Raw genomic sequence first — 25,966 nt, forward strand, 5'->3', positions numbered from 1 at the left:
CCCCCCTGGTCCCCCTAGACCCCCGCCCGTACCCGTCAAAAAATATGGTACTGGTGGCCCGAGATGGGCGTTCGAAAACCATATAGAGCAGGGATCTAAACTGGAAGCAATATGGCTGGCGTCGCAGGAGTTGTTGTCGCGGAGCATGAAACCTTCTAAGCAGGATTCTCACCTATAAAATCTAAGCTAGCGAGCGGCATATTTCGGACGTGGCATTGAGGTTTAGGCAACGATGGCATGATAGGATATGCTAGGATGTGAGGATGGGCCGTCGGGGGGTTTACAACAATGATGCCCTGATTTTCTTACAAGCCAAGATTATGTTTAAGGGGAATAATTGAAAACGCGAGTTCGGAGTTATGTAGGCAGCCACGGTCTGGGTCATTCTCCCATTGGCAATGTTCCCGCGCTGAGCATGTCCACTGGCGTTCAGGACTGCTCCGGAGTATAGGGGACACATACCAATTGCTTTTGTTGCGTAGGGTCGTAAAGGAATCAGAATTATAATGATTCTCTGGCTTAATAACATAATTGCGCCAAGGGCGATTACCAAATAAATTTACTATCCGTCCGATATAAGTGCGCTGGACATCAAGATCCTTATGATTGACTATTTGATTGCCATGTTTATAGTAATAGTTTACCTTTTAAGGATAAGTTATAGAAGATCTAGGGTGAAGCAAATCTCTTGGAACGTTACATTGTCAAACAGTATTCAACTTTGATACTTTGAGAAGTATAGTACATGCTACAAACAGATTAGACAACCAAAATTTCTACTTGCTAGATTTTATTTTCAGTAATTAAATAGATTAGTACCTAGGTAGCCATATACTACTACCCAGAGACATCAACAACTCATCATATGTATCATCCTATGTATCACAATAAATCATCCCAAGATCATCAATAGTCCCTTATACAGAAAACAAGCCGATCAAGTACATCAACAAGAGCACGTCCGAAAGTCTACAAAGTCTTCATCACTTCTCGTCATTCCAACGTAGTATCGAACAAATATATGCTAACGGCATCCCAACTGATCTTATCTCGTTACACCCACCACCATCTTACATCGTACTATACACTCTTTACACCTCTCCATCTAGATAGGTATGTGTGGCAAAATAGCACACACAAAACCCCATTGGTAAATAACTACTCAAGCCGCAACCCTAAAGTCTGGTGTACCAATGTCTACCTATCTAATATGTACCTATGTTCCCCTCTACCTGCCAAAGTACGCCTTCTCGATCGCCCTAAGGCCAAGATAGCTTACTGCCGCAAACCCAAATGCCAGCTCGAAGCCTGCGTCGCCGCCGAACGGTGCAGCACCACACAACTTGCCTATGGGACCCGTGAACCACTGCTGCGCCATGCCTAGCACGGCACCGCCAATACCTACACAAAATGCCGTGATAGCGGCGAAGCCGGGGGGCAAGCGGGAGGGGTTGGCGTAGTCCTCAGGGTTATACCGGGTGAAAGAGCCGCGCCGGAAAACGAAGTGCTCCGTCAGGGAGACGCCCTCGTAAATGGCCAACCAGTAACCAATGATAAGCATGAAACTCTCGAGCGTATCTTCGAAGTGGTCGTACCCCGGGATTGCAATGGCGATGTATACGGCCGTGCCGAGTAAAGTCCAGATGAAGCGCGGTACACGCTGCGTCTTCTCTGATAATACTTGTAGCGACAATGAGACCGAGTATGCGTTCGGGCAGTTGTTCCCAATGATGGAGAGGCCTAGCATCACGACGCAGAACTCGCCGAAGCGGCCGAGACGTGGTACGAGGACTTGAGCTAGTAGGCCGCCGATATGTGCGTCCTCATAGGCTTCCACATAGGTTTCGTTCGTAGCCATAGCCGTGGCTACAGCAGCACCGAGAAGCTCGGTGAAACACAGAGCAACGAACAAGCCGGCGAAGGTCCATAGGAAAATAGATCTCCGGGAACGGTTCACTGGTTGGTATACTGTATAATCGGCAGCGTAGGATGTCCACCCCGTAGCAAAACCATATACCGACGCCGCAAAAGATAGTATGCCACCTGCTTCACTGGGTCCAGTCTCGAGCGGAAGTAAGCTGTTGAATTCGCCCGAGTGGGCAAAGGTACCTAATACGATCATGAACATGACGAATACCGGGATCCAGGACCACTTCTCGTAGGCGTGGACGATTTTGTAGCCGAATGTGCAGATGGCTAGTGTTGCAAAGGAGATAACCAGGATGCCAGCCCAGCCAGGTACGTCTCCGTTAACTGCGTGGAAGAACTGTGCGCCGACTATGACATTGACTGCAGACCAACCGATACACGCCAGGATATTGAATATGGCAACTGTAGAGTGGCATAGTTAGAAAAAAAAGGAGGTTTCTGATATAAGTTTCAGGGGTATTTATTTTCTCTGTAAACTTACTTAACTTGACACCGTAAAAGCCAAAGTAGAACCGAGACAGCACCATCTGTCGCAAACCAAATCGGGGCCCAAAGGTCGAGAAGAAGCAGACCGGCATGATACCCAGGAGGTTGATGAATATGATGGTCAAGGCGCTGTCCACAAACCCTAGATTAAACACGGGACGCGCAAGAGCGCCAATCGCAAACGATGAGACGACCATGTTGGCCGAGAACCACTATACCATGTCAGTAAGAAAAAGCCAATGGGGTCTGTAGATAGCATACCAGTGTGCCGACCTGGGTCATACTCGAATCCGTCCTCTCATCACTAGGAACACGCTCAATGCCTCTCTGCTCCACGCCAAATTTACCCGCGAAGCGCTGGAGCTTAGCATACACGGACTCGCCCGCGGTGAGTTCCCGGCCGTGAACGGCATTACCGTCGCTAACGTAACCGAAGCCATAGTCGATATCAGGACCCTTAGCCTTCTGCTCGGATTCGACGTCGTCGGCCCTCATATTTCTGTTCAGCGACATTTTGCGCGTCCGAAAAGGGGGGGGGAGCTGGGAGAGACGAAATACTACTGGTAAGCGGAGGAACGATGATTGGCCACCCGGGTGTAAGTCAGCTAATAGCTGCAGTAGTAGGTTCAATCCCGCCGCGTCAGTAGCGAGGCGCGGAAATAAAGATTAATTAATCTGCCCACTTAGACTTAGAGTTTGCTGCAGGTTGTCGGTTTAAGTACCTATGTAGGTAGTTGTAGTTGTAGCTGTAGCTGTAGCTGTAGCTTTCAATGCTCTGCAGCACTGTCATCAGTTAATTCCCGTCCTTCTCTAGGACAACTCTGCATTGTAGCCGGCGACAGGTACCCAGAAGACAGACGAAAGGGTTTAAGTTAAGTTGAACCAAAGAATATGGAAAAGATCGGAACACGCCGATCAGCCAAACGAGGAGAATGATAAAATAGTTCCGGACGGATTAGGGCGGCGTCTTTGCGAGAAGCTAGAATATGCCACCGGTGACACAGGGTAAGGCTAGCTTTGCAGGATGAGTAGACTGGGCATGCAGCTGAGCTGTATGTATGTGTGTGTGTGTGTGTGTACCTTAAGGTACGTCAGGAATTTGTGTACCTAAAAATAAAAAAAAGGACGACGCAAGGTAAAAGAAAAAATAGTAAATGAATGAAATCGGCAGCTATGGACACCTGAGGGTGTTATTGGTTGCCTATCGAGATAAGAGGCAGGTGTCGACAGGGACGACGAGATCTGCAAACCCTGACACATGGCGCGGGACGTGGGTTACGGCGATAAGAGGGTGGACATTCACTATCAGGTTAAGAGGTAGTCATAGGATGTGGTAAACAAAATCGAATTCTTTACCTAGGTATGTATGTAGATATGTATGTAGCTTCATTGTGAGTATACAAGACAACAGGCAGATGTAGTGTAGACATTTGGAATATTATCGCAGCGAACACTAACAAAAACCTATAAGAGCAACGAAAAAGATCTATTAAATCAGTATTGAACTATAACTTCTCTCTCCTTCCGAGTGAGGAAATGTCACCTAGATCGTGGGGAAGACAATGATGGGTTCAGAAGTAAGAGCTAAAGAGGTTCAGGGTAAGACGACGGTTCACACGGTAAACTCTAGCAATTCGATAGTATTAGTCTAAGAGAGAGCCGGTTTGAAGAGACAAAGCAACTACTCGTATGCCATGAAATACATAGTACTAGAGCTCCAACGATAACTATTACATGCGCGTCATGAAAGCCCATCTCGAAATCTTGGCAATAGTCTCCCATCTAAAGCCAGCTTCACATATTAATAACGTACCCTTCTTCCTCATTACAATTCTCCAAGAGCTACATTTATCTATCTATCTATCTAATCGAGCATCAACATTCTACCCATCCAAATCAGGATCAGGGCCGAATAAAAGCAAAGGCAATTGCAGCTGAAGAAAGCTAAAGCTACCAGGATCAAGGATCAACAAGTCCCAGCTCAAACCCAATGAGACATCCTGACCGCCCACACCGCAGACCGCCATGCCATGACATGATTGGACGATAAGTCGCAATCCACAGTACATACACATCCCGAGGCTTCTCGTTATCAATCAATCAATAAATCAACCAACCAACCCGTTATCTCTACATACCTAGGCTAGCCTAAACCCAGCTTCGTCGGCGACCTACATGCCTGAAAGATATAACTCGAATAGGCAGGCCAGTAACTTTACAAAAGAAGCCCCTCGCTCAACTCCGAGGAGAGAATACTAAAGCGGAATCAGCCGCCTTCAAAGCCTCGGATAATTTAGCATTACATAACACCAGCACAGTATTATTTACGTACCTAGTTTAATATTAGATCTGCAGCCCGAAGATCCACGGACCAAAAGCTTATTCGCAACCCCATCCTTGGCATCCGGTATTGGGCTCAGCTGAAAAACCTCCCCCCCACAGATTGACTCGAATCCTATAAATGGGTAGTAAAAGCCACAAGAGATCCTTCATACCATTGGCTATTGTTGCTATCGTTGACGTACAGATGCCTTGAAACAAACGTGAGATTATTCCCACCGTCTGAAGTAGATTACCGCATCCTGCACGCCAAACAAATACACGTGAGACGAAAAAACCAAAGTCAAGTCGTATGTAGGAATAAATACATAGACCCGGCCGACCACGGCAGCATGTTGAACGAAGGAGGTGAGGCGGCAGCATTAGCTATAGCCTAAAATATCATGGTTAATCCCTGCTCAGCTCTATACCATCCATAGTATAAAATATGTGAAAAGCCATAAACACTAAGCACCAACGAGCACAGACTTATTCAATACGTCGACATATGCCAGAAGCCATTGCTAAGGCATATCCGCATTACCTAGTCCGTACCATCTCGGAATCCGGAAAGCTCGTGTTTCGTCCACGTTGCAAGACGGCGGAAACACGCAGCCCATCCTCGCGGGACGTACCACCCTCCACCCTCCTCCCCGCTCTCCCGTGTGACAGCAGGCCTGGATCTTTCCGAACCGCCGCGCTATATTAGGTATATATGCCGCGCTCTACTGCCAGACCGCTACGTCTGAACATATTACATATTCTGCTAAAGCCGCTATCCGCCCCCCGGACAAGGAGCATCCCTGGCCCGGGCGGCAAACAGGACGTCGTCTAATTCAACTGCTTAGGTCCACGTCGAAATCCGAGGATATTGGGTGATTAACGTTAAGTTAGTGTTATTGAGACGTTTTTGGTAGCGATTGCTACTTTTAATATGCTTCCGTTTGCAATATACTCGCGATTATGCCTCTGCTTCCTCCTTACCAACCTAGTGGAAGACTACGCCCAGTATAACGTGCCTTTATCGAGGTATCTGGCCACCGCCGCCAACGCAATTATCGTGCCACGTCTATCCCGCCAGTCTCTGCCGAGTATGGATAGGATCAAGTGGAATTGCCTAGGCATGAGGTAGACGCAAAGCGCCATCTCGGCCTCGGGCGCGTAAAAGCCACTCTTGCCCCAGCCCACTATCCAGAGCTCGCCCTTCTTGTCGCGGATAAAGCTGCCTGGATCCAGTTGCATGTTGCCCAGGACGAGTTCATTTACCGCTACCCTACTAAGTGGGATGACCAATGGTCCTCGTAGGGCATTGACCATGTCAACTAAGAGTCCGAGATAAGCCTCGTATCGCCACCTGCCAAAAACAACTGATGGGGTGAGTTGTGGGTGCATAAACACCTGGGGGCGGCCCAGTCCTAGCGGACCGGAATGTGGGGAGGTATTTTTTTGCATTAGCTTGATTAATGAAGCGATTCGTATGGATATGCTATGCTGCCTGCGAGTTGAGAGATGAGGCCAGATCTTGTATAGGTTAGAGCCCTCAATGTAGTCCATGATGATGAAGATATGCTTCGTGCGAAGGTCGCGGAAGACCTTGTGGACCTTGGGGACGTGGTCTCTCAGTCCATTTATCCCCTGGATAAACCACATCATGTCCGCCTCGGCCTGAGAGACACCTGGGCCCTACTTGGCTACCAGGTCAGGGGAGATGCGTGATATACAGTTTCGCGTTGTTTTCTGAAAGCACAAGACCGGAGAACGGTGCCAGTTGGTGATAATCGTGGAGAGGATATGATCGGGTATTTTCACGATTTGCTCCGTAGTATACCTCCTAAATGGATATGGAAATGTCCGTTCGATACTTGCCAGCTAAAACGGGGTTAACTAGGTAGCTAACAAGAAGCGAATGATGGTACGAAACTCACATCACAAATCATGAGTTGATCACTCTCGCGGCCATAATTGTTAGAGGCAGTCCAACGAGATGGTATGGGCACTGCCGGACATTGAACAATAGCTGGTTTCCAATGGCGCCAGCCCGGCGGGAGCTCGAACCAGGTAGACGGAAGGATCGGCTCAGGCGGTAACATGTCAAGGGGAAGATTAAATAAGCGCCGAGGCTTGCTACGGTAGAAATATTCAGTATCATGCTCGTCTTCCATCGTGTCTCAGTCTGTTGTTGTTTAACTATTCGATCAAACCATTAGTACACTAATATGAGAATGATACCCCGGGCTTTTTGAGAGCGGAGCAAGCGAAAGAACTTGATAAGCTTGAGATGATATTGATGAGTTGATCCTGGTAGCTTAGGAAGCAGTAGAGTAAAGGCACTGGGAACCTACCTGGGTATCTAGAGAGCAACACAGCGCCTTCTCCAGACTTAACCTAAAATTCTAAGCGAGTACTTACCGTGTCTTACCTTACTATCACTATCGTCCCTACCTTCTTACGTCGAGTATAAGAAAGACTTTGGCTCAGCTCTCCTAAAGCCATGTAGGAGCCAGTCCAGTAAACAACGATGACTTTTCACGCACTCTCATATCTCCTCCCAAAATATCTCTTTCGGTAGTATACCCGTGCGTTATTCGCTCAGAGGTATATAAATAGAAGTATTTTAGTAAGTCGACACGGAGAGGGAGGGTGAAGTTTATCAACCGCTTCTACACATGTAGTATTCGGTGGAATTCTCGGTGAGGAAGGATAATTCTAGACAGCTGATTCTAGGTGGTTATATAACTATTCGCCGTTACCGTCTCATTTGCAACTTACTACTACTAGAGTTTGCGATGCTGTTAATTGAGATTTCTATAAGTCAAGTAGTAAGCATGGAGATGGAAAGTTCGATTTAGTTGACTTTAGAAGCAATGTTACATGCGATAGTGGATATTCACGTCGTATCTTCGATTACATAATACACACTACGGAATACATAGACTGTATTTATCGTATCTAAATTCCAATAGCCTGGGTGGTCGGGCCCAAGCTTTTTCGGAGCGAACATTAGGTACCATAAAAGGACTTGCAGGGTTTAATAAACAGTTTACCAATAGTTGAATATAATTAATGGTTATTTAATAGTTATATATAACTAAACGCTGATATTACCATATGTTAATAAATATATATATTTAATCAGTTTTAATCGTTTAAACCGTATTAACATTTAAAATATTTTCAATATTTACATTTTTTAACGTTAAAATTTTTTAACGTTAAAAACTTTTTAACATTAAAGACAGGTACGTACCTTACAGATTAAAAAGGAAAGAAAGACATATTAATTGAAATTACTTGGTTAATACTGTAATGCCTTGTAGTTTATTTAAATAAACCGTAATACCATGATTTAATTGTAAAAGTAAACAATAATAAAAACCATAATTTTATTTTAAATGCAAGTATATAATAGCAATATTACCTTTTAATATAAGATGTAAAATATAAGATATAAAAATATATATATATTTTTATGTCATATACCTTATATATCAATAGTTTATTCATAATTTATATCTTTTAAACGTATAAAAATTTTTAACGTTTATATTTTTTAACGTTTAAAATATTTTTAACGTTTATATTTTTTAATATTAATATATTATAATATTTAAATAATTTTAAATATTTAAATTAATTTAATTGCTTATATTTATTAACTTTTATTTAAATATCCGCATTTTTATAAACGTTAAAAATCATTAATTATTAATTAAATATTAATTAAAAGTTTATTAAATTTAATAAATTTTAATATAATAGTTTTAATACCATATTAAAATTTATAAAATTTAATAAACCTTTAATTAATATTTAAATAATAATTAATAACTTTTAATATTTATATAAATATAAATATTTAAATAAAAATTAATAAATATAAATAATTAAATTAATTTAAATATTTAAAATTATTTAAACGTTATTATATATTAACGTTAAAAAATATAAACGTTAAAAATATTTTAAACGTTAAAAAGTATAAACGTTAAAAACTTTTATACGTTTAAAAAATATAAATTATAAATAAACTATTAATATATAAGGTATATAAAATATATTATATACAAAAAAGAAATTATTCTTATATCGCATATTACTGTTTTTACTATTTCGCATACGGATTATTATTTGGAATAAAATTATGTTTTTTATTAATTACTATTTACTTTTACAATTAAATCACGGTATTACGGCTTACGGCTTACGACTTACGGCTTACGATTTATTCAAATAAATTACAAGACATTATAATACATATTTGCCTGGTAATTTCAATTAATATACCTTTTCTTTTTTTTTAATATGTAAGGTACGTATTAAGCTTAAACGTTAAAAAAGTCTTTAACGTTAAAAAATGTAAACATTAAAAATATTTTAAACGTTAACACGGTTTAAACGACTAAAACTAATTAAATATATATATTTACCAACGTATAATAATATTAACATTTAATTACATATAACTATTGAATAACCATTTAAAATATTCAATTATTGGTAAACTATTTATCAAACCTTGCAAGTCCCTTTATGGTAACTCTTAGCTTCGGCCATTCCCTCCCATCCCGCTCCTGGGTGGAGTCTCACCATCCGAATGCGGTTTAACCCCGTTCGTATGTTGCTATTTTTTCTTTCTCGAAACGTTCTTCCATTCCATAAGCACCGCTGTTAATTTTACGACCTTCCCTCTTCCCGTAGAAACGAGGTAAAAGGCTATTACCTAACCCTCGCCTGCTCAACTCTCGTATCTCCCCTAGCGATTTTATTAGTACATAGTTCGCATTTATCGAACTAGGTTACCGGTACGAGTCTGTCAAAACTGTCTAATAGTCTTGGCAAGATGGCCAAAGCCCGGGGAGCCTCAACGAAAAAAATTATCAATTTCAGCCACTCGATTTTCGTGTCTTCCACTCGGAGTCGTTGGCACGTAGATGACGATTCCTTGTCAGCAGCCCCGTTTGCGTGTCTGACAGGTCCGTCCGCAAACTGTTAGTTTTCCGGGAGGGTTTAAGTCACCTTTCGTCATGTCCCCCCGGTAATGGAATCACAGCCACAGGCTCTGGATCACTCAGCATCTTCAGCCGCGTCACATCTGAGAGCAGTACGTATAGTAATCCATCGACCTTTCAGCTCACACATGTAAGCCGTTACTGTGGCGTGCATAGGGCGAAAGAGCTGCTGCATATCCCCGAGTTCTTGGTTCCAGTCTCCAGTCTAAGTTTAGCGGGTATCCATCCATTGTTTTCTTATTTATTATATTACGGAGTACTGCCTCTCATCTATTTATTGTGAATCTATCGTCCTGTCTGATCCTTCTCTCTTATAATCCATGTTACTTAACGCTCACTTGCTACGTCTCATCTTAAAAGATCGCCAAGGAGGATTCTTCCATCTACCTAAGTTACATTGATCCTTCGAGCTTAAATTATCAAATAGAGTCAACCCGCCAACTTTCAGTCTCTTTCTGCAACTGTTGGATATCTCTGGGTTACGGCGTAGCGAAATCATCAAAGATGCACTTCAACATATTATTACCTGTTATAACGGCTTTCTCGTTATTAGGGGCTCTAGTTCACGGCTCGCCCATCATGTGTCCAGACGTGAGTTTGTGTAAAGGAGTACACCAATATTATACCACTACTAACAGTTATCTAGTCAAAACGAGATGCGATCCTTAGCGGAGCGATGCCGGCAGAAGAATGTTGTAGTTACGGAGTCTGTAAGAACACAGTCGTTATCGCGATGGGACGTGCACAGGAGAAAGACAGCTCGGCAATCCGCTACAACGAAAGGCGGTGACGAAACGAGAATTGATGTTTTTCCTAAAGCAAACACAAGCAAACACTCGTCGGCATCAAAATCCCAGCATGATATCGACGTTTTTTTTTTTTCTAGTGGTCCTAGCATTATCATGGTCATTACCATGGTTAACTGGCGTTCGGTGTGGGGCTCTCGGCGCCCAAAAATGTTTCTTTGTGAGATTGGAATTTATCGGCTTCCAATCAACACACGCCTTTGGCCGATAGGGTGAGATGGAAGCGTCTGCATTGCATATGGTGGAGTTTATCATTGGCGTTACATACGATACGGGTCCTCGACGCGAAGAGACGACGTTACATACTATCTTCGAGAATACCCCCCAACAGTTAGAAAAGGCTGATATCGAGTGGCATCTTGATAGTTTACAGTTTATAATACGACTATGAGGCTGAATTCCTCTGAATTGATATTACTATTGTTCAACATCACATGCCGTCTAAATAGGTATTGATTCATCACGAAGACTACCTACCTAACTAAGCTCAATAACTAGAGCATGAAGTATGTGAGACAGTGAGAGTGAGTGATAGGATGATTATTGTCCGAGCAACATGGTGGATGCATCCCGCGGGAATCGGCCGAGGCCAAGCGAATAGCGCGGGCCGTTTGTGCTTATCTTCTCGTATCTGCACTGACAACAGATGCGGCTACACTCTGATAGTGCAACTTACAACGTATATCACGTCTTCCTAATCGCAGCTATTTTTGACGTATCTTGCATCGTCAACATTCAAATCGGCCCATGGTCCCGGACTGAAAGCTCCAATACGCCAGCAGCTATATGGAAGCTCCTGTAGAGTTCATACACTTTATCGGCACCACGTGTAGCTACGGCCAAATTCTCATTTGCCATGGTAATCTTTTCTTAAACCGTCAGTAAAAGTTGCAGTTGATAAATTGAGATGCAAGTTACTATACCATATCGAAGCATAGTCCCAAGCACTCGGCGTAAAAGCGTCAAATTAGACGCGGCTAAGGCGTAACTAGCAGGCATCTAAATCTTTCGTTCCCCATACCTTATATTTCGAGAGGCGGTGCCTATCCTATTCCTTCAACACTTACGAATGCTAGCTCATCTTAGCTCGGACGCTTTGGGCGCGCAGAGCAGTATCTCGTGCGGGATGAACACATTTATGACTCGTATCGTCGTCCCAGCTGACATGATTTACACTAGTGCTCGGCGACGCTAGCTAACCCGTATAGCGTCGCGAAGGCTGGGAATTCTCGTTAAGCCTTATCAGATGCTGCTAGCTGCAGCTCGAAGGTGTCTAATTGGTAAATTCTAGCGAGCGCGGAGCTGATTTCTGTCTGATAGAGGCTCTTGTTTCAGGTAGGTTAGCTTGCTATGTAGACTGATAAGACCTTGGTAATTCGCTGGGTCTTACTGGTCTGAGGGAATTATATGTAAACATTCGTACATCATCTCTTCTGTCGTAACTCATTGCGAATAAGCGAATGTGTGTGCTACCACACTATTTATTAATAATACCCTCTTCGTATTTTCACACGTTAGACTCTCCCTGCAGCACATGACTTCGCAAGAGTCAGTATCTCGGAATCAAGCCGAGTAAATCCTGTTCTTACATCATAACTAACTATCTCGTACTTCGACAAGTTCGCTTGATAACTACACCTTTAACATACGATAAATACACGTATCAGCGGGGTTGATCAAGTGTAGGTACTCATGACATCTTTTGGAGTAGGATAGAAATGCCAACAAGGTGGTAAGAATGTGTACTTCTGTGTCTAAAACTCCGCAATGGGACAACCAACGTAGGTAAGAATGCTGCAGCTCATCAGGGTCTAGTTAGTATTAATACCTACTTCGTATAAGCATCTTTTTAAAGCTAGACCAGTCTGCTAGCTTAAAGAAGGCTTATCTTAGCAGCTTAGGTACATGGGTAGGTACTTCCTAGCTTTGGACAGCCGCTAAGCGTGGGCTCCACTTGGTACATAATTAGGGCATGTGCACCTACCTAAACTAACCCAACCACCACAACCAATATAACTTCTCTCAACAAATTAATTTTCACGAATCGGATCAGAGCATCTGATCAAAAACATCGTGGGGGCTTGTGGTTTAGTGGTATAATACTCCCTTAGCATGGGAGTGGTCCGGGGTTCGATTCCCCGCGAGTCCATCATAGGAGGTTAGATTCCTCTTGTACCGCATCTTTTTGGGTAAGTCTCTCTTTATTTTTTATTGTATGGATTACTGTGCCTTTATCTCTAGTACGTTTTAATAATATTAATAAAATATTGGCCTCTACAGCTTCAAGTTCTTGAACCTCATTTTTTACAGTTCGTATCTGATGGCTCCGACATGAGGATAAAAGTCGACTATACTATCTTGCTTAGACTACCTGATGTAGCTATTGCCCAACTGGCTTCTTAAGCTGGCTTGGAATTAAAATACTTCGAGCTAGCGGACATGTCATCTTTCATTTTACATGCGTCGAGCCTTTGTTATTTTAGTTCCCGGACTTGCGTGATGAATATAATGTCACCACCTGGCAGCTATGATAGCTCAAGACTTCGACTTAGGAGTGCCCGTCTTTACCCAACTCAGCCTAAAACTAGCTCGGAGCAGTAGTATGCAATATACAACTAGAACAATCAAATTTTAACATCGCCCTGTAAATTCTCATCGCTATGCTCTATGTCCATTCGAATATTTACACTACCTAGTTTCATTTTATATACCACCCTCTCAAACAACACCATGCTTTTTCCTGTCCAATCATCGTAACTTCGTGCCCATCTATCTACCCTCTTCACTTTCTATTTGCTACTCAAACCACAACGATATTGCTAATCTTGAGCCCCTGGCTCTCAACGTGGTATCTCCTCCGCAGACCTAAACTCCTAGTCTTTTGTAACAACTCGTACGCCTCCTGCCCACCTCCCGTCATCAGCATGGCGATGGGATGGTGTCGGGGGAATCCCGAGGGCGTGCGCTGCGGCTCGTCGAGCAGCGGTCGGATGAAGTTGAAGCCCCACGGGTCGTCCTTGTTTTCGTCCAGCGCATCTTTATCGTCCGACACGATGACCACGAGCTGGAGCGCGCTGCGGTTCGGCGCAAACGACGGTATGTTGGCCAGCTTTTCCGAGAACGAGCATCCGCCCCGTCGCATCACAATTACTTGGTGTGCTCTCGGCGCTTCGTCGGGGAGCTTACCACCGCAGGCCTGGTCGGCGAAGAAGATGCGTTGCCAGGATAGGGACTCGATGTACGGAATCGTATTCGGGTTGGGAGCTTCGCGAATGTCGGGTAGGGGAGCAGCACCCACCCCTACTGGTGTAATCCCGGGTAGCTCGACATACTTGTAATCTGGCTTCTGTACTGGTTCAGGCCTGAAAGTAGCGACGGGTTCCCGCAGAGCAGACGTAATCTGTTGCAGAAAAGAGCTGAACAAATTGGGACTGTCGACGGTAGTCTCACCATCGAGCTCGATAGCAGGTTCAGTCTCGAGGGTGGCTTCCCCATCTGCAGATGTTGCATTATGAATTCCTGGAGGTTGTGGAGGTTCAAGCTGCAAAATAACGTCAACGAGGACGGAGTCGCGAACACGGTGGAATAGAGGATCCGACATATGTTCAAGGACATCGCGAGAAATTAGAACCTTTTCATCTCGTCCCAATGCTAAGTTTCCAATGCTGTAGATCCTCCAGGCTCGCTCAGACGTCTCTGGGGGATCTTCTACGAGCAAAGCTATCTTTAGTCCAGTGAGACTATTGATCGCAATACCATCGCTCCCCATGCGGACGAGGTTATGCCCGCCGAACATGATATTGAAAGCGCTGCCCATAGTTTGTTGGCCATTGGAAGCGAATTCGATTACTGTCGTCTGAGATTGCTTTGACACGGCGCAGATTCCGTCGGTTGGAAGCATGTAACTCGGCAATGTCCAAGGGAAGTAGGTGTAGTTTTCTATTGGCTTCTCTGAAAGCCTTGTCTGTGCTTCAGAACCGCCCAATTTGGCGACTGGGTCTTTCGACCCACCGTGAATGTTAGGCACTTGATGAAGTCGAATTAGGGTCGCAGCATTGTAAAGGTCTGGCCTCGCGGCAGTAGCAGAGCCGGATAATGGGGGGAGAACGGGCGGGCGAGGACACGTATTGGTAAAATGGGCATCGTAGTAGCTCTGAATAGCCCTTTCTGATGACTTGTGGACTTGGCGATTGGTTTTCCTCTTTCGGGGGATAATCAAGGGATGCCCCTCTGTAGTAAACACATACGAAGCATCAAGCTTGTTTAGGGGATGATCTGGGTCAAAGAGTAGATATAGGTACTTGGCAGTTTCCCCAAGAAAGAAACTCTCCATTCGATCGCTCTTCTCCCCAGTGCGCACATCCTGCAAGCCAGACCACCCACATTTCGTCCAACATCGCCTGTTGATATCTTTTAAGACCATTTCGCCCACGTAAAGGTACCAGGGGTCTTGAGTAGCACGATATAGGTGGTAGGTGGATTCGATGAATTCTGGTCGGCCGGGCCACCATCCGAGACCGCCCTCGACATTGCCATCACGGACGGACCATCGCTCCGGAAGGGCAGAATATCGAGTCCATAGAGCTGAGTATACGAGATGCGTCTCGATGGCTTCGTCGAGCTCCCCGGCGAGCGCTAATAGGCCGGAGTAATATGCACCTAGACTATCTATCCAATATGCTTGTGGCGAGCCAGTCGACATGTGCGCATTTACGTAGTGCGGATGATGCAACCCTGAATAAAGATGCCGTTTAATAGCAGCATGTGCATGGTGCCACGCTGATAAGAAAGAATCAGGGGAGTTATCCTCATCTGAAAGGGGGTTGTAGATTTGATTAGGGTCGAGCCAGTCCCCATCAGGAACCTGCGGTATTGTCCGATTAGGGAGCTCATGGCCTGACAGCAGGATATGTGTCTTGAGAGCATATTCGAAGAAGCTATCAATGCCCGCACCAATCCCAGAGAAACCCCCAATCCAATGTCCTTCTTCGGCATCTACACCAGCTCCAATCAGCCCAATATTGCTTCTTCTTGACCAGACGGCCCAGAACGCCCTCTTAGCTGCTTGCTCGAACCTTGGGTCTCCAGTGAGGCGGCTCAACACGGTAAACTCAAGCACCAAACTGCCTGCCCCAGCACTACAGGTTTCGGTGATTTCTGGTGAGTCTTCAGGTGGTTTAGGGTCCACATTAGCGTTGTTATGCAGCGGCGAATTCACATAGAACGGTATCCCATGGCGGAGATTAACACGTGGATAGGGTAACCCGGTCTGAGTATAGAAAGCCGGAAGCAAGCGCTGAGCGAGGTCGAGGGAAAGTCGTACCAGCTGTCCGTCATATTTGAACCCGTTAGGCCAGGGGATAGGATGTTTCTCCAGGTCGTCATCATCATCGGTTGGTCTCCGTGGCTCATACCCAGAAATAGGCAAGTCACCAACAGCAAAGAGGTGGGCACTAAGCAGTCCACCAACACCCCTTATCACAGTCTCGAAGACTTGGACCTTGCTATCGACATCAAAACCACGAGCGCGGGCGCCCTGGCCGGACGGACCGGGCCGCCCATCACCGTACTGCGCAACTAACGCAGCAACGCCATCTTGAAAATCGCGTAGGGCTTTAGGACCTGTATCTCCATCTTCGGGCGGCGCAGAGGCAAGGATTGCGAGGGAGGAAAGGCTGTCGATCAGGGTCAGGGAGTAGTTGCCGAGGACATCATTAAGCGCGATGTTCCTAGGATTGAGGGGATCTCGAGTTAAGGGAGTACAAGACACGGGCCGTAACTATAAATTATAAGAATTATAAGCTAATGCACAAGTTTGCGCCATGGATTTATACTCGGTATTAAAATGTCCATACCTCGTCTTCGGGAAACGCAATGTTCATATAATTATCGAATCCGTGATAGAACATATCGACCGTGTCGCGCCTCAACTCGGCGATGCGACCGGGGCGCATCGACTCTACCAAACCCAGCCATGAAAGCAACAACACGAATAGCAGGATTAACCTGGAGTGTGGGCGAGGGAGACCATGATTCGTTGAGCTGTGCGAGATGGCCAACATCCAACTGCCCATGCCTAGCAAGGGCATCACCGGCAGGAGAGTGCAGAAGAAGGCATGTGTACCTTGAAAGAAAGACCAGACCGCCAGAGCGAGGGACTAACTCGCAAGACTTTCCCACCGTTTGTCGGAGACCAGCAGAGAAAAGAGATACAAGATATTAAAGTGTTTAAGGTTGGGACTATTGCTTCAAACTTGAAGCCAAATTAAACAAATTAAACAAATTAAACAACGCAAAGGTCGAATGTTGGGGATATGATGATCTGATCCCATCTCTATGCTGTCATTAATGATTTGAAATTCACGATAACCCTGAGTTACAAGTTACACTAACAGAATCAAGTCATTGGAAATTAGGCTAAACGATAGCGCTTCTGGTACTTCTTCAGCATTATCGGGATTCCACTTGACTAGGACCGGGCTAAGGACACGTGCCAACGTCGGCATGCAAGCACCTTATGTAATTTCTTATACATAGTACGGAATACTAGCAGCTACGTTCCTTAGGTAAGCACTTCTTTTAGGTAATCGATAGTACAAATGTACTCCTGTAGGGCTGACAGCTTATCGATAATCTCATTGTAAGTGTAATATCTCGAGGCGCCAACACCATTATAATTTATGCCCCCTCTTCGCTTCTACGCTTCTAGATCTATTCGCGCCCGAGAAAAGCGGCGTGCTGTTGGAGCACGAAGAAAGTAAACAGGCATTAATGTTACCTTCTCCCTCCACGTCGCTGATTGTACAATACAACTACAAGCTGCACAGTGTGTAGCCTATGTAGCGGCGTAGACTCATGCTTCTTACCATACGCCGCGTAGTATTTCAGAACTTTGTATCACGCGGTCGACATGAGTACGTCATATTACTCCCAGAAGACCCATCACGAGGTTGAGGCTTTTGTTGTAGTGGTGTCTTAGAACCACGGCCTCGGGAGGCTCCATTTCTACACCTCCGATTGTCCACCTGCTCCCTTCATGGCTGCCGCAGTAGTTGAGGTAAGGCTAGATGGCACACGAGTAACTGGGGGCTTATCCATGTAGCTAATATTAGCTCTAGACGAAGTGCGGATCCGCAATGTACAGGGAAGTCTGAGTACTTTAAGCGAAGACTGCGGATGCGCGTCTCTGAAGCAGAATGCAGGGTGACCGGCGAGGATGCCTGTATGTTTCCCTTACGTACCAGCTTTCCTTCGTAACTGATTGGCAGCTTTCCGGCTGCTGCGGTTGCCTCCTGCGCTTAAAACGACGCAAGGGATGGTTCTTAAGCGGTACCGCCACTGGAACTCCCCAACACAGCGTGGGAGGCGACGATCCGCCTCCTTTACCAGACGTCGAAGCCTTGCTAATGGCCTACTCTTTTAATCACTGGCGCTCCTCTTGGCACCTGCGTTTCATCCGATTCGATACCTCAAGCTACGTTGCCTTTGCGTAACGTCGTCGTTCCTCAACATAGTCGGAGGAACGACCACGAGACAAGCGACAACATTGCCCCTTAATGCGAAGTCCTAGAATGTTTCGCTGGTGTAGGACTTCTAAGCTTCCCCTGTCATATATAACGGTCCAGTAACATTAGCGAGTCCAGTCCTACAATCACTCGGGAAGTGAGCAGGTTGACTTTACCAGCTGCCAGAAGCACAAAACCGTGTCTGGGACTGCGTGAAGCCCTGAGCGGGTTGTCTATATCCCTATGGCAAGATGCTCTTCTTTCTCGGATACATTCAACAGCCCTATTCCTCCGCCGGAGACTTTTTGGTGAACTTTTCATAGGTTCATACTATCAACTTGGTTAGCTAAGAGAGGCACAGCTGGCTAGCCGGCCAAGAGCCCCATCAACGAACAAGCTTTTGGCGTCATACAGTATGCTAATATGAGACTGTCCCCAAGTGTCAGTAAACTACTGTAGGTACCTATATACCCCATTTATAGTAACAAACCAATACCCCGAGAAGACCTAATATATGCCACGTTGGGAATAGGTACAAAAGGATCAACCACTCAAGTTCTAAATGAGAAATGTACTGTAGTTTACTGGCACTTGAGGATATACATACCTAGGTCAACCAGGTACAGTTGAATAATAATAGGCTATATCAACGTACGATCTATTCCTAAATTGATTATGTAGACGTAGGGAGCAGGATTCCTAAGCATTGGCAAGGCTGTCATGTCGATGTTTACCCCTTAGCATGATGATAACGAGCATTGCCTAGCAGGCATCTATATCAACTACGTAGGCAAAGACTTCATATTCATAGAGTTATCAAAGCTGGTATTTTTAGTCTACTTAGTATAATTCATTCCAAGCATCAACGATATTTCATAGGTCTGGATCAACGCGAGGTATAGTATAACTCCGAGGGCTCGGGTCTCATCGCAGGTAAACCCCTGAGGTAACTCGGACATCATCGGAGATTCGCTGCTGATGTCACTAGAACTATTCTTATTACAGCATCGACATCGCATAGGCCAAAAACAGGCACCACGTTGTTTCAATGCATCTATCACCAAAGGCCCCTATCGTTAACCCCAAGCTAATTTAGACGATAGTAATCTGTAATGGGACTTTTTCAACTTCGCTACCGCCGACGCCCCGGAATTTACTACATTTGGCTATAGCCTCTCCGGCAACGTGCCTCATACGTACGATGGTCATGGCGCTAGCCCCGTGACCTAGGAACGGAATGGAATACCCTCTAGCTACAGGGGTCAGGACCGGGGCCCTTTAGATATCTTAGGTTTAGGGCGACGAGATGAAGCGGGCTAGTATTTGTGTTCATTTCGGACCGGTGCCAAGGTTGAACTAACGGGCCGTGTGTTCTATCTACCCTCGGGATACACATAGTAATTACATATCTACCTACCCCATAGCATTCTACATATGTAATGGAAGGCATGTACTCGCGCGGCACCCCGTCGGCTCCTTTTCTTTTTACATTTATTGATTCCATAATAAGAGAGAGATACCCTTGTTATTTACAGGAGCAGTTGTCGCGGATAAGCCGGAGTACATAGAGCGTTACTGGATTAAGTAAACAAGTCTTTCATTCCAAGCACAAGCATCCCGTTACCACGTATGTATTCACATACCTATGTACTATCTGAATATCCTCCAGATCGACATGCGGTATGCAGTTAAGGCGACATACCACGTAGGAAATGTAAATCGGTGAAATAAAACTGTATACTATTTCAGGGTGACATTTAACTTAATAGTATGCCATCATAAGAGGGTATTTCCCGCCCGTCGAAACCCGCCCAAACTACTATACCTATCTATCTCTGTTGTGCTCCTGTAGAATCCCTTGTACATGCCTACCTTAAGGCTTACCTACATAGCTAATAACATACCTAAGCTAGGTTCAGTATGCCGCGCTGAACAGATACACTACAAGCCCATTCCTTGAAACATTTTGCGGATCGGTCAGGGTTGACACGTGTACCTCATACCACTTACCGTTGCATAGCGCAGCTTGTAGCCCCCCCCTTACCCCGGCCCCGTTTCTTCTTAGGAACTTTTGAATGGCCCTATCATACTTGGCGTCCGTGCCTCGTAACCCAGAGCTAGCCATTGGCTTATGTACAAAGGCAATTCGATCCAGTTCATGCGGGTCGAGTACCGGTTTTGCATTATGTACATACACGATCTTCCCATGTACATGGGATGGCGTATGTATAAAGAATCCTAGCTTGTTCAGGGCGCGGGTTAGATTACCAAATCCTTGCGTATATCGTGGCTGCCGATAATTGCTAGGTTATTGATATGTAAGTGCCTATGTCTGTATGTGTGTATGTATGCATGTATGTATTATATGTACGTCGTATGGTATGACAATGCCGCTTTTCCCCCCTCTTGACCGCCATCGTGCAGTCTCATGTCAGCCAGCGTAAGCTCTAAGACCTCGGATCCAAGCTGTCGGGTTAACGTGCAGCCAATACATACTGAAAAGAAAAATTATCCATCGGCAGTTGGCCACTTTTCGGTCGTCCGGTTTGGAGCAGGATTTTCAGCTCATATCTTCTAAAAGCGACGCTGACGAAGAGTTCCGCCTACGAACTAGACAAAATGTGCGAGATGCAACAGTAGCGGGAGACAGCGTTGTAGAGAGGTATACATAGTTCTGCCCTACGCGGACAACTTCCTAAGCTTAATGGGTGGGTAAATACTACACGTGTTATGCCTGTAAGCTCTCAGATCACCCTTGGGATCATGCTCTCATTCTGTCAGATGCCGCTCGCCGCTAGACTGAGTTCTGCATAGTACGATAGTCATGTTACAGCCTGTCTTGAACAAGCTCAACGTTGCTGTCGACCGCCTCGATATGAGGTATAGTATGTATGTATGTAATGTCCATCGCCCTACGAACCACAGCAAGGTTCTCTCTGGATTGCTACTCTTACTTCTCTATCCCCCAATGTCGTACGGATACTGGGGGGTATGTACATAGCAATAAGTTGTATTAATTCATCTTAATTCGAGAAGATGTCAACAATAGCCAAACGCTAAAAGTCAGAAGAATGTGGATCTTGGAGAGTATATACACTATATTATGCGATGAGATTGATATGTACATTGTAAGGGTAACAGGGTATCTGACCAGGATAAGCAGGTATAGTACAATACATTCCAATACATACGTTACATACGTAGACTATCATTTCGTTTGCGCTGCTGCCATCGGGGCCGGAGAGAATTGCTCCAATTTACCAAGAACGCGGCTCATATGTAGAAAAGGGGCGGTGACACTAACAGAGAAACCCTCCCACTCTTATCTCTTACACATCGATACATCATCATGCCTCCGCATCTCATCTTCTCTCATTCCTACGATATTGGGAATGTCTATTACGGGATACCCTGGGTACAGCCTCGCCAAGGTTCCGAGGTTATGCTATACTACGTAGTCATAATCATATAATCTCCCCGTAGGCTCAAACAAATCCAAGGCAAGGTTGTTTAATCATCGCATCTCGGCGCTATTTCTATCTCCGTTACAAACAAAGCCGAGCCGCGTCTGTTATGTAATCTAAACTGCGAGATATTTCCGCGTCATGATAGTAGCAATGCTAATTTAGACGTTTTAACCACCTGCTACATTAGGAGTGGACTATAATGCTACATCTTCGAAAGATCCCGTACTGATCGGTTAGAAGCCAATTATCGATCGCGTCGATACTCCCACGCGGCTTAGGAGATAGTGGCGACTAGGAGAAATAGCCCTATCGTCCATCGTGAACACGCCCGTCGGTCAAGTTACAGGAAACTCGCACTCGCATCCAAAATGGATACCTACCTTACTCGTAACTTCGTCAATTACATAGGTACATATAATATATAGGTCATCTCTACATAGTCGAACCATTACCATTTAATAATGCCGTAGGACCAAACTGTACCTCTTAACTCTACTACGTACGTATTCGCATCGGCGCCGTCTCACCCCGAGCCAGATCTCCAGCACCGGCATATTTGCTCCCGGATCTAGAACGTAAGCAAGGTGGAGGAGCAGGATCTAAGCGGGCAGAATTCCCACGTGTCTTGGTTCCCACTCGAGGAGGAGGCGGTAAGACATCTACAGCATGGGTAGGGTAGGAAAGGAAAGGGGGCCTGCGGGTTTTCGGACCTCGTGGTATGGTCGCGGCGGAGACTAACACTACCCCTAAGGTAGCGCTGCTGTCTCAACACCAACCAAGATTGGACCCCGGTGCGGAAGAGCGGTAGAAGACGAAGCGCGCGACATACATGGAAGAAAGAAAGAAAGAAAGGACCCTGATAAAATTAGAAACGGGCGCAGTGCGCCTCTGTAGGGTTCTGGCTGTTTTCTCCAGCCTCTCTTCCCCGCGGTTCGTGTCGATGCCCGCTTCCCTTGCACCAACACCAGATTTCCAATCTCGCCCCGGCTCTTATACATGTACCTAACTTACTAATGTATGCAATGGCGGTTCCGCTACATAGGTGGCTAGGTAGAGAGAGAGAGAGAGAGAGAGAGCAGATCAGACGGCGCAGCAAGTTGCCTATAGTAAGTGAATAAATATAAATTTAGGCTGCGGAACGGTGGTGGTCAGACACATTCAGATGGGCAAATTAAGGTAGTAATGATATAATTGCTAGTTACCTACCTAGATAGTCTAAACACCACGCATTACCCCCCTGTCTCTCATTAGACACTATTTCTTCAGACCTTGTACACCCTATCCACCAGACTTCAACAACACTCATATCAGCTTCTATCAATACGAAAGCTATCCACCATCTATTCACGGCTGTAGCTCGTAGACGTATGTAGACTTGACTGCGGTAGAAATACCGAATTTGATTGGTATAAAGCAACTATGAACATAGCCTTAATGAAAGGAAGGCCGTGAAGCTCGTGATATGTACCTTAATCAAAGCAAAAATACACCCCAACGCCTCGGCCAAATTGTCCGCATAGGCCTCGTTAGACCCCCCGACGACGCACATGAGTCAAAAAACAAAAGGCCCTGCCCAAAATCCCCGGCGTGATCAAACGCCATATTACCCTACCATAGTGACGCTGATGAACCCCACACACCGATTCCAAACACTCGTTATATTATGGCTTTGAAGCATCGTCTAGGAACGTGTAAGCAACTGTTGAGCTGTTCTGAGTAGACATGAAAAAGTAAAAATATTTTGGTTGGAAAAATGGACAGAGCAGACAGAGGTGCCGCCCGATAAATATCATCAATGGCTGTCGACCATTGGGACGGCACCGTATACATGATCATCCCTCCTCGAGAGTATCTGCTCGCATGCCTGTTTGGCCACTCGTTCACTCCGACTCTCGCCGGGATCTCCATCGGCGCTTCCCTTAGGGGGCAGTGTGTTCGGGTGTTCCAGGACGCCATTCATAACGTCTGGATCTGAAGATTCGGGGTCCGGCTTACAGTAATGTTCTAAGATATAGTTCTCCTGCTCGGAGGATATTGTAGATATCGTGCGGTTGTCTTCCTCGTATGGAAGTGATGAGCTCGGGGAAGCCCAGGATTTGGTGCTTGACCGTTTACTCGTGGCTTTTTTGGATTTGCGGCGAGGTTTCTTTGTGACGTCCTCGGGATCGAATTCCTCAATACCCAGGTCGACTAAGCGTTTTAGGATGTGACCCTCTTTCCACTCCCAGGCTTGGCATCCCCCATACTTTTCTTTCATCAGCTTGGCTAAGTCCGAATACCGACGTCGGTCAAGCTCTTCGACAGCGCGTTTTAAGGCTTCGTCCTATATACCCGGTTAGCTATCTCATACCAGACACGCCATTTAAGGCTCGGTATAACTCATGCTCTTATCGTGTACTCACCTCTTCTGCAGGCCATTCCGCATATTTTAATACTGCTCGGGTAAGGTTCATTTGTAGTGATTCTTGCCGCCTTTTCCCGAAGCGTTCCTCGTATTTCTTTGTTATTTCCTCCCATATGCCCTTCCCTTTATCATTATCCATTTGACACCTAAGCTCCAGAATGAATCGGTCCTTCTCGGGAGCATCGGGTCTTAAAGTAATACTTCTGCCGAGCGCCTTGGTTGTTGAGGAAGCGTCCCCATTTGGCGACGACAGCTGAGGGTCCATGAGATCCTCACCGTCGCGTTTTGAAAGTCCTCTGTTCTGAGCTCGCGGCCTCTTCGGGGGCCTACCTAACCGTCCGGTTCTCGACTTAGGCTTTCTCCTGTAAGATGTTGTAAAGTCCATGATGACTTGTGGCTGGTGCACCATATGAGGGTAGTGATGATGCATACCGTCCATTGGTCCAACTGAAGGGCCTAGGTCTCGTGGGTCCGGAGAGTTTTGCAGGACGGGAACTTGCGATGGCGCCGGAAGAGGCATATTCGAAGGATGCATAGTAATCGGGGGCCTAACTAAGTCCGTGGGTGCTACCGAGAACAGGGACGGATGTGTCATGTGTGCTGGCATTTCCTCAGGAGCTTCGTTGCTGGAAACCGTATACTGACCCCATTGGAATTGAGGCTCCGAGACCATTTGCCCATGGTCGCTGGAAGATTGGGATGAATCTAGGCCCTGCATTTCCATAAGCCCGGCAGGAGCATTTATCTGGTAGTTCGGCCACGGCCTTGAGGTGGTTGGAGGGGTGGGCTGTTGTGAGTTTGCCCGGTGTTGGTTGTACGGATGCATGATCTTCGCAGTTCGTTCATTCATCGAAGGAGATCCAGCAACAGATACCGGGGTAGGAAGAGAAGTATCATATGGCACAGAGTAATTAAACGGCGCAACCTAATTAGTTAGTAAACCATCATATTCTTAATATCGTAGGGAATTCAAGTTCAAATTTGCAACTTACCGAAGCGTAAGTAGTGGGGATATCGTGAGCATATCCAGAACTAGCTGGAGACACAGCAGATCGCCGGTCTTCAGGCATGTTCGAGTCTCGAGATAGACTATGGCGCATGTGGTCTGACCTGGAGTGAACGTATATGCTAGCTTCCATCTCAAGACTAATAATTGGTTATTAGAAAGTAAGTGGCGGTTGGCGACGGTAGAAGAAAAGGCGTAGAATTTGTTGTGAGAACCGGGACCAGTTATTAGGGATGGAGGGTCCCTAGTTATTTGTATACAAGGATCGTCGAGTGCTCCACGAAGGTGAGGTTACTTAAACTAAGAAATAGAAAATCTGCCTTTTGAGGTCCCGGCCAAGCGCGAGGCAAAACAAGGAGACGAAGGGGTATTATAGACAAACTCGGAGCCTTGCCCTCTACGGGTGGTCAAAATTGAGGTGGGAACCGGAGAACATATGTACGTCGTCGAAGGTGTTCCTGAAAACTTAGGTACACGCTCGAGTCCCAGGTTGTAGGAATAGCTCCACCATGCGCAATAAGTAATGTACAGGGACATGAATATACTACATGGTACTCTGGAATTATCCACATCTCTCCTCGAGGTACATCCTCGAAAAGTCGACAAGGGTAAAGTGACCAGGGCAAGTTGCTGGGGCTTGGATCTAACCATTACTGGGAGTGGCCCCAGTACTGACGCGTGTGGAGACGAGGTGGGAAGACGCATGAATAGCCGCCGCAACGAGTGTACGTATGGCCATCACCTACTTTCTTCCCTGGTGGGCAGATTGGAAGACACCCTAGCCGTGCTAACAGATTCAAGGATCTCATCACTCAAGTCACTGAAGCAAGTCTATCAAGCGCTTCAAGTACGTTCAAGTAGGGGGTTACATTGACCATACCATAGCTGTGGAAATAGAGACATCAAGCTTGTAAGGGCTTGCTTAGGACCGTAGCTGGGATAGTAGCGGGGTGATAGATGTGGCAGCTTTGAATGGAACTTTGGTATATCAAAGGAAATACGGGGCTGTAAGGCAGGCGTGGGAATCTCCTACGT

General features: G+C 45.7%; 5 protein-coding genes and 1 non-coding gene across 6 annotated transcripts; 2 read left to right on the forward strand and 4 right to left on the reverse strand.

Annotated features, from left to right (window-relative positions):
- Positions 1-1,117: 1,117 nt before the first annotated feature.
- F4817DRAFT_302618 (permease for cytosine/purines, uracil, thiamine, allantoin-domain-containing protein) lies at positions 1,118-3,107 on the reverse strand. Its single transcript, XM_049299809.1, has 3 exons — positions 2,677-3,107; positions 2,411-2,627; positions 1,118-2,331 (listed from the first exon to the last, which is right to left on the reverse strand). The coding sequence occupies exons 1-3, from the start codon at positions 2,926-2,928 to the stop codon at positions 1,229-1,231; spliced, it is 1,572 nt and encodes a 523-aa protein (XP_049161760.1). The 5' UTR covers positions 2,929-3,107; the 3' UTR covers positions 1,118-1,228.
- A 2,626-nt stretch (positions 3,108-5,733) lies between these two features.
- Positions 5,734-7,267, reverse strand: F4817DRAFT_369431 (uncharacterized protein; the record flags this gene model as incomplete). The annotated part of the gene is made up of 3 exons (XM_049307348.1): positions 6,660-7,267; positions 6,487-6,603; positions 5,734-6,417 (listed from the first exon to the last, which is right to left on the reverse strand). The coding sequence occupies exons 1-3, from the start codon at positions 6,894-6,896 to the stop codon at positions 5,734-5,736; spliced, it is 1,038 nt and encodes a 345-aa protein (XP_049161761.1). The 5' UTR covers positions 6,897-7,267.
- A 2,980-nt stretch (positions 7,268-10,247) lies between these two features.
- Positions 10,248-10,533, forward strand: F4817DRAFT_313334 (uncharacterized protein; the record flags this gene model as incomplete). The annotated part of the gene is made up of 2 exons (XM_049300231.1): positions 10,248-10,334; positions 10,390-10,533. The coding sequence occupies 2 exons, from the start codon at positions 10,248-10,250 to the stop codon at positions 10,531-10,533; spliced, it is 231 nt and encodes a 76-aa protein (XP_049161762.1).
- Positions 10,534-12,626: 2,093 nt separating this feature from the next.
- F4817DRAFT_t42 lies at positions 12,627-12,698 on the forward strand. The gene has a single exon. It is a non-coding gene; the product is annotated as a tRNA-Ala (tRNA).
- Positions 12,699-13,349: 651 nt separating this feature from the next.
- F4817DRAFT_357081 (glycoside hydrolase family 47 protein) lies at positions 13,350-16,623 on the reverse strand (the record flags this gene model as incomplete). The annotated part of the gene is made up of 2 exons (XM_049305875.1): positions 13,350-16,328; positions 16,405-16,623. 2 exons carry the CDS (start codon positions 16,621-16,623, stop codon positions 13,350-13,352), a joined length of 3,198 nt encoding a protein of 1,065 aa, XP_049161763.1.
- A 6,225-nt stretch (positions 16,624-22,848) lies between these two features.
- F4817DRAFT_369443 (uncharacterized protein) lies at positions 22,849-24,995 on the reverse strand (the record flags this gene model as incomplete). The annotated part of the gene is made up of 3 exons (XM_049307349.1): positions 22,849-23,844; positions 23,924-24,850; positions 24,918-24,995. 3 exons carry the CDS (start codon positions 24,993-24,995, stop codon positions 23,314-23,316), a joined length of 1,536 nt encoding a protein of 511 aa, XP_049161764.1. The 3' UTR covers positions 22,849-23,313.
- Positions 24,996-25,966: the final 971 nt, after the last annotated feature.

Source organism: Daldinia loculata (assembly GCF_022478755.1).
Source record: "Daldinia loculata strain CBS 113971 unplaced genomic scaffold F4817scaffold_9, whole genome shotgun sequence".
Taxonomy (NCBI): domain Eukaryota; kingdom Fungi; phylum Ascomycota; class Sordariomycetes; order Xylariales; family Hypoxylaceae; genus Daldinia; species Daldinia loculata.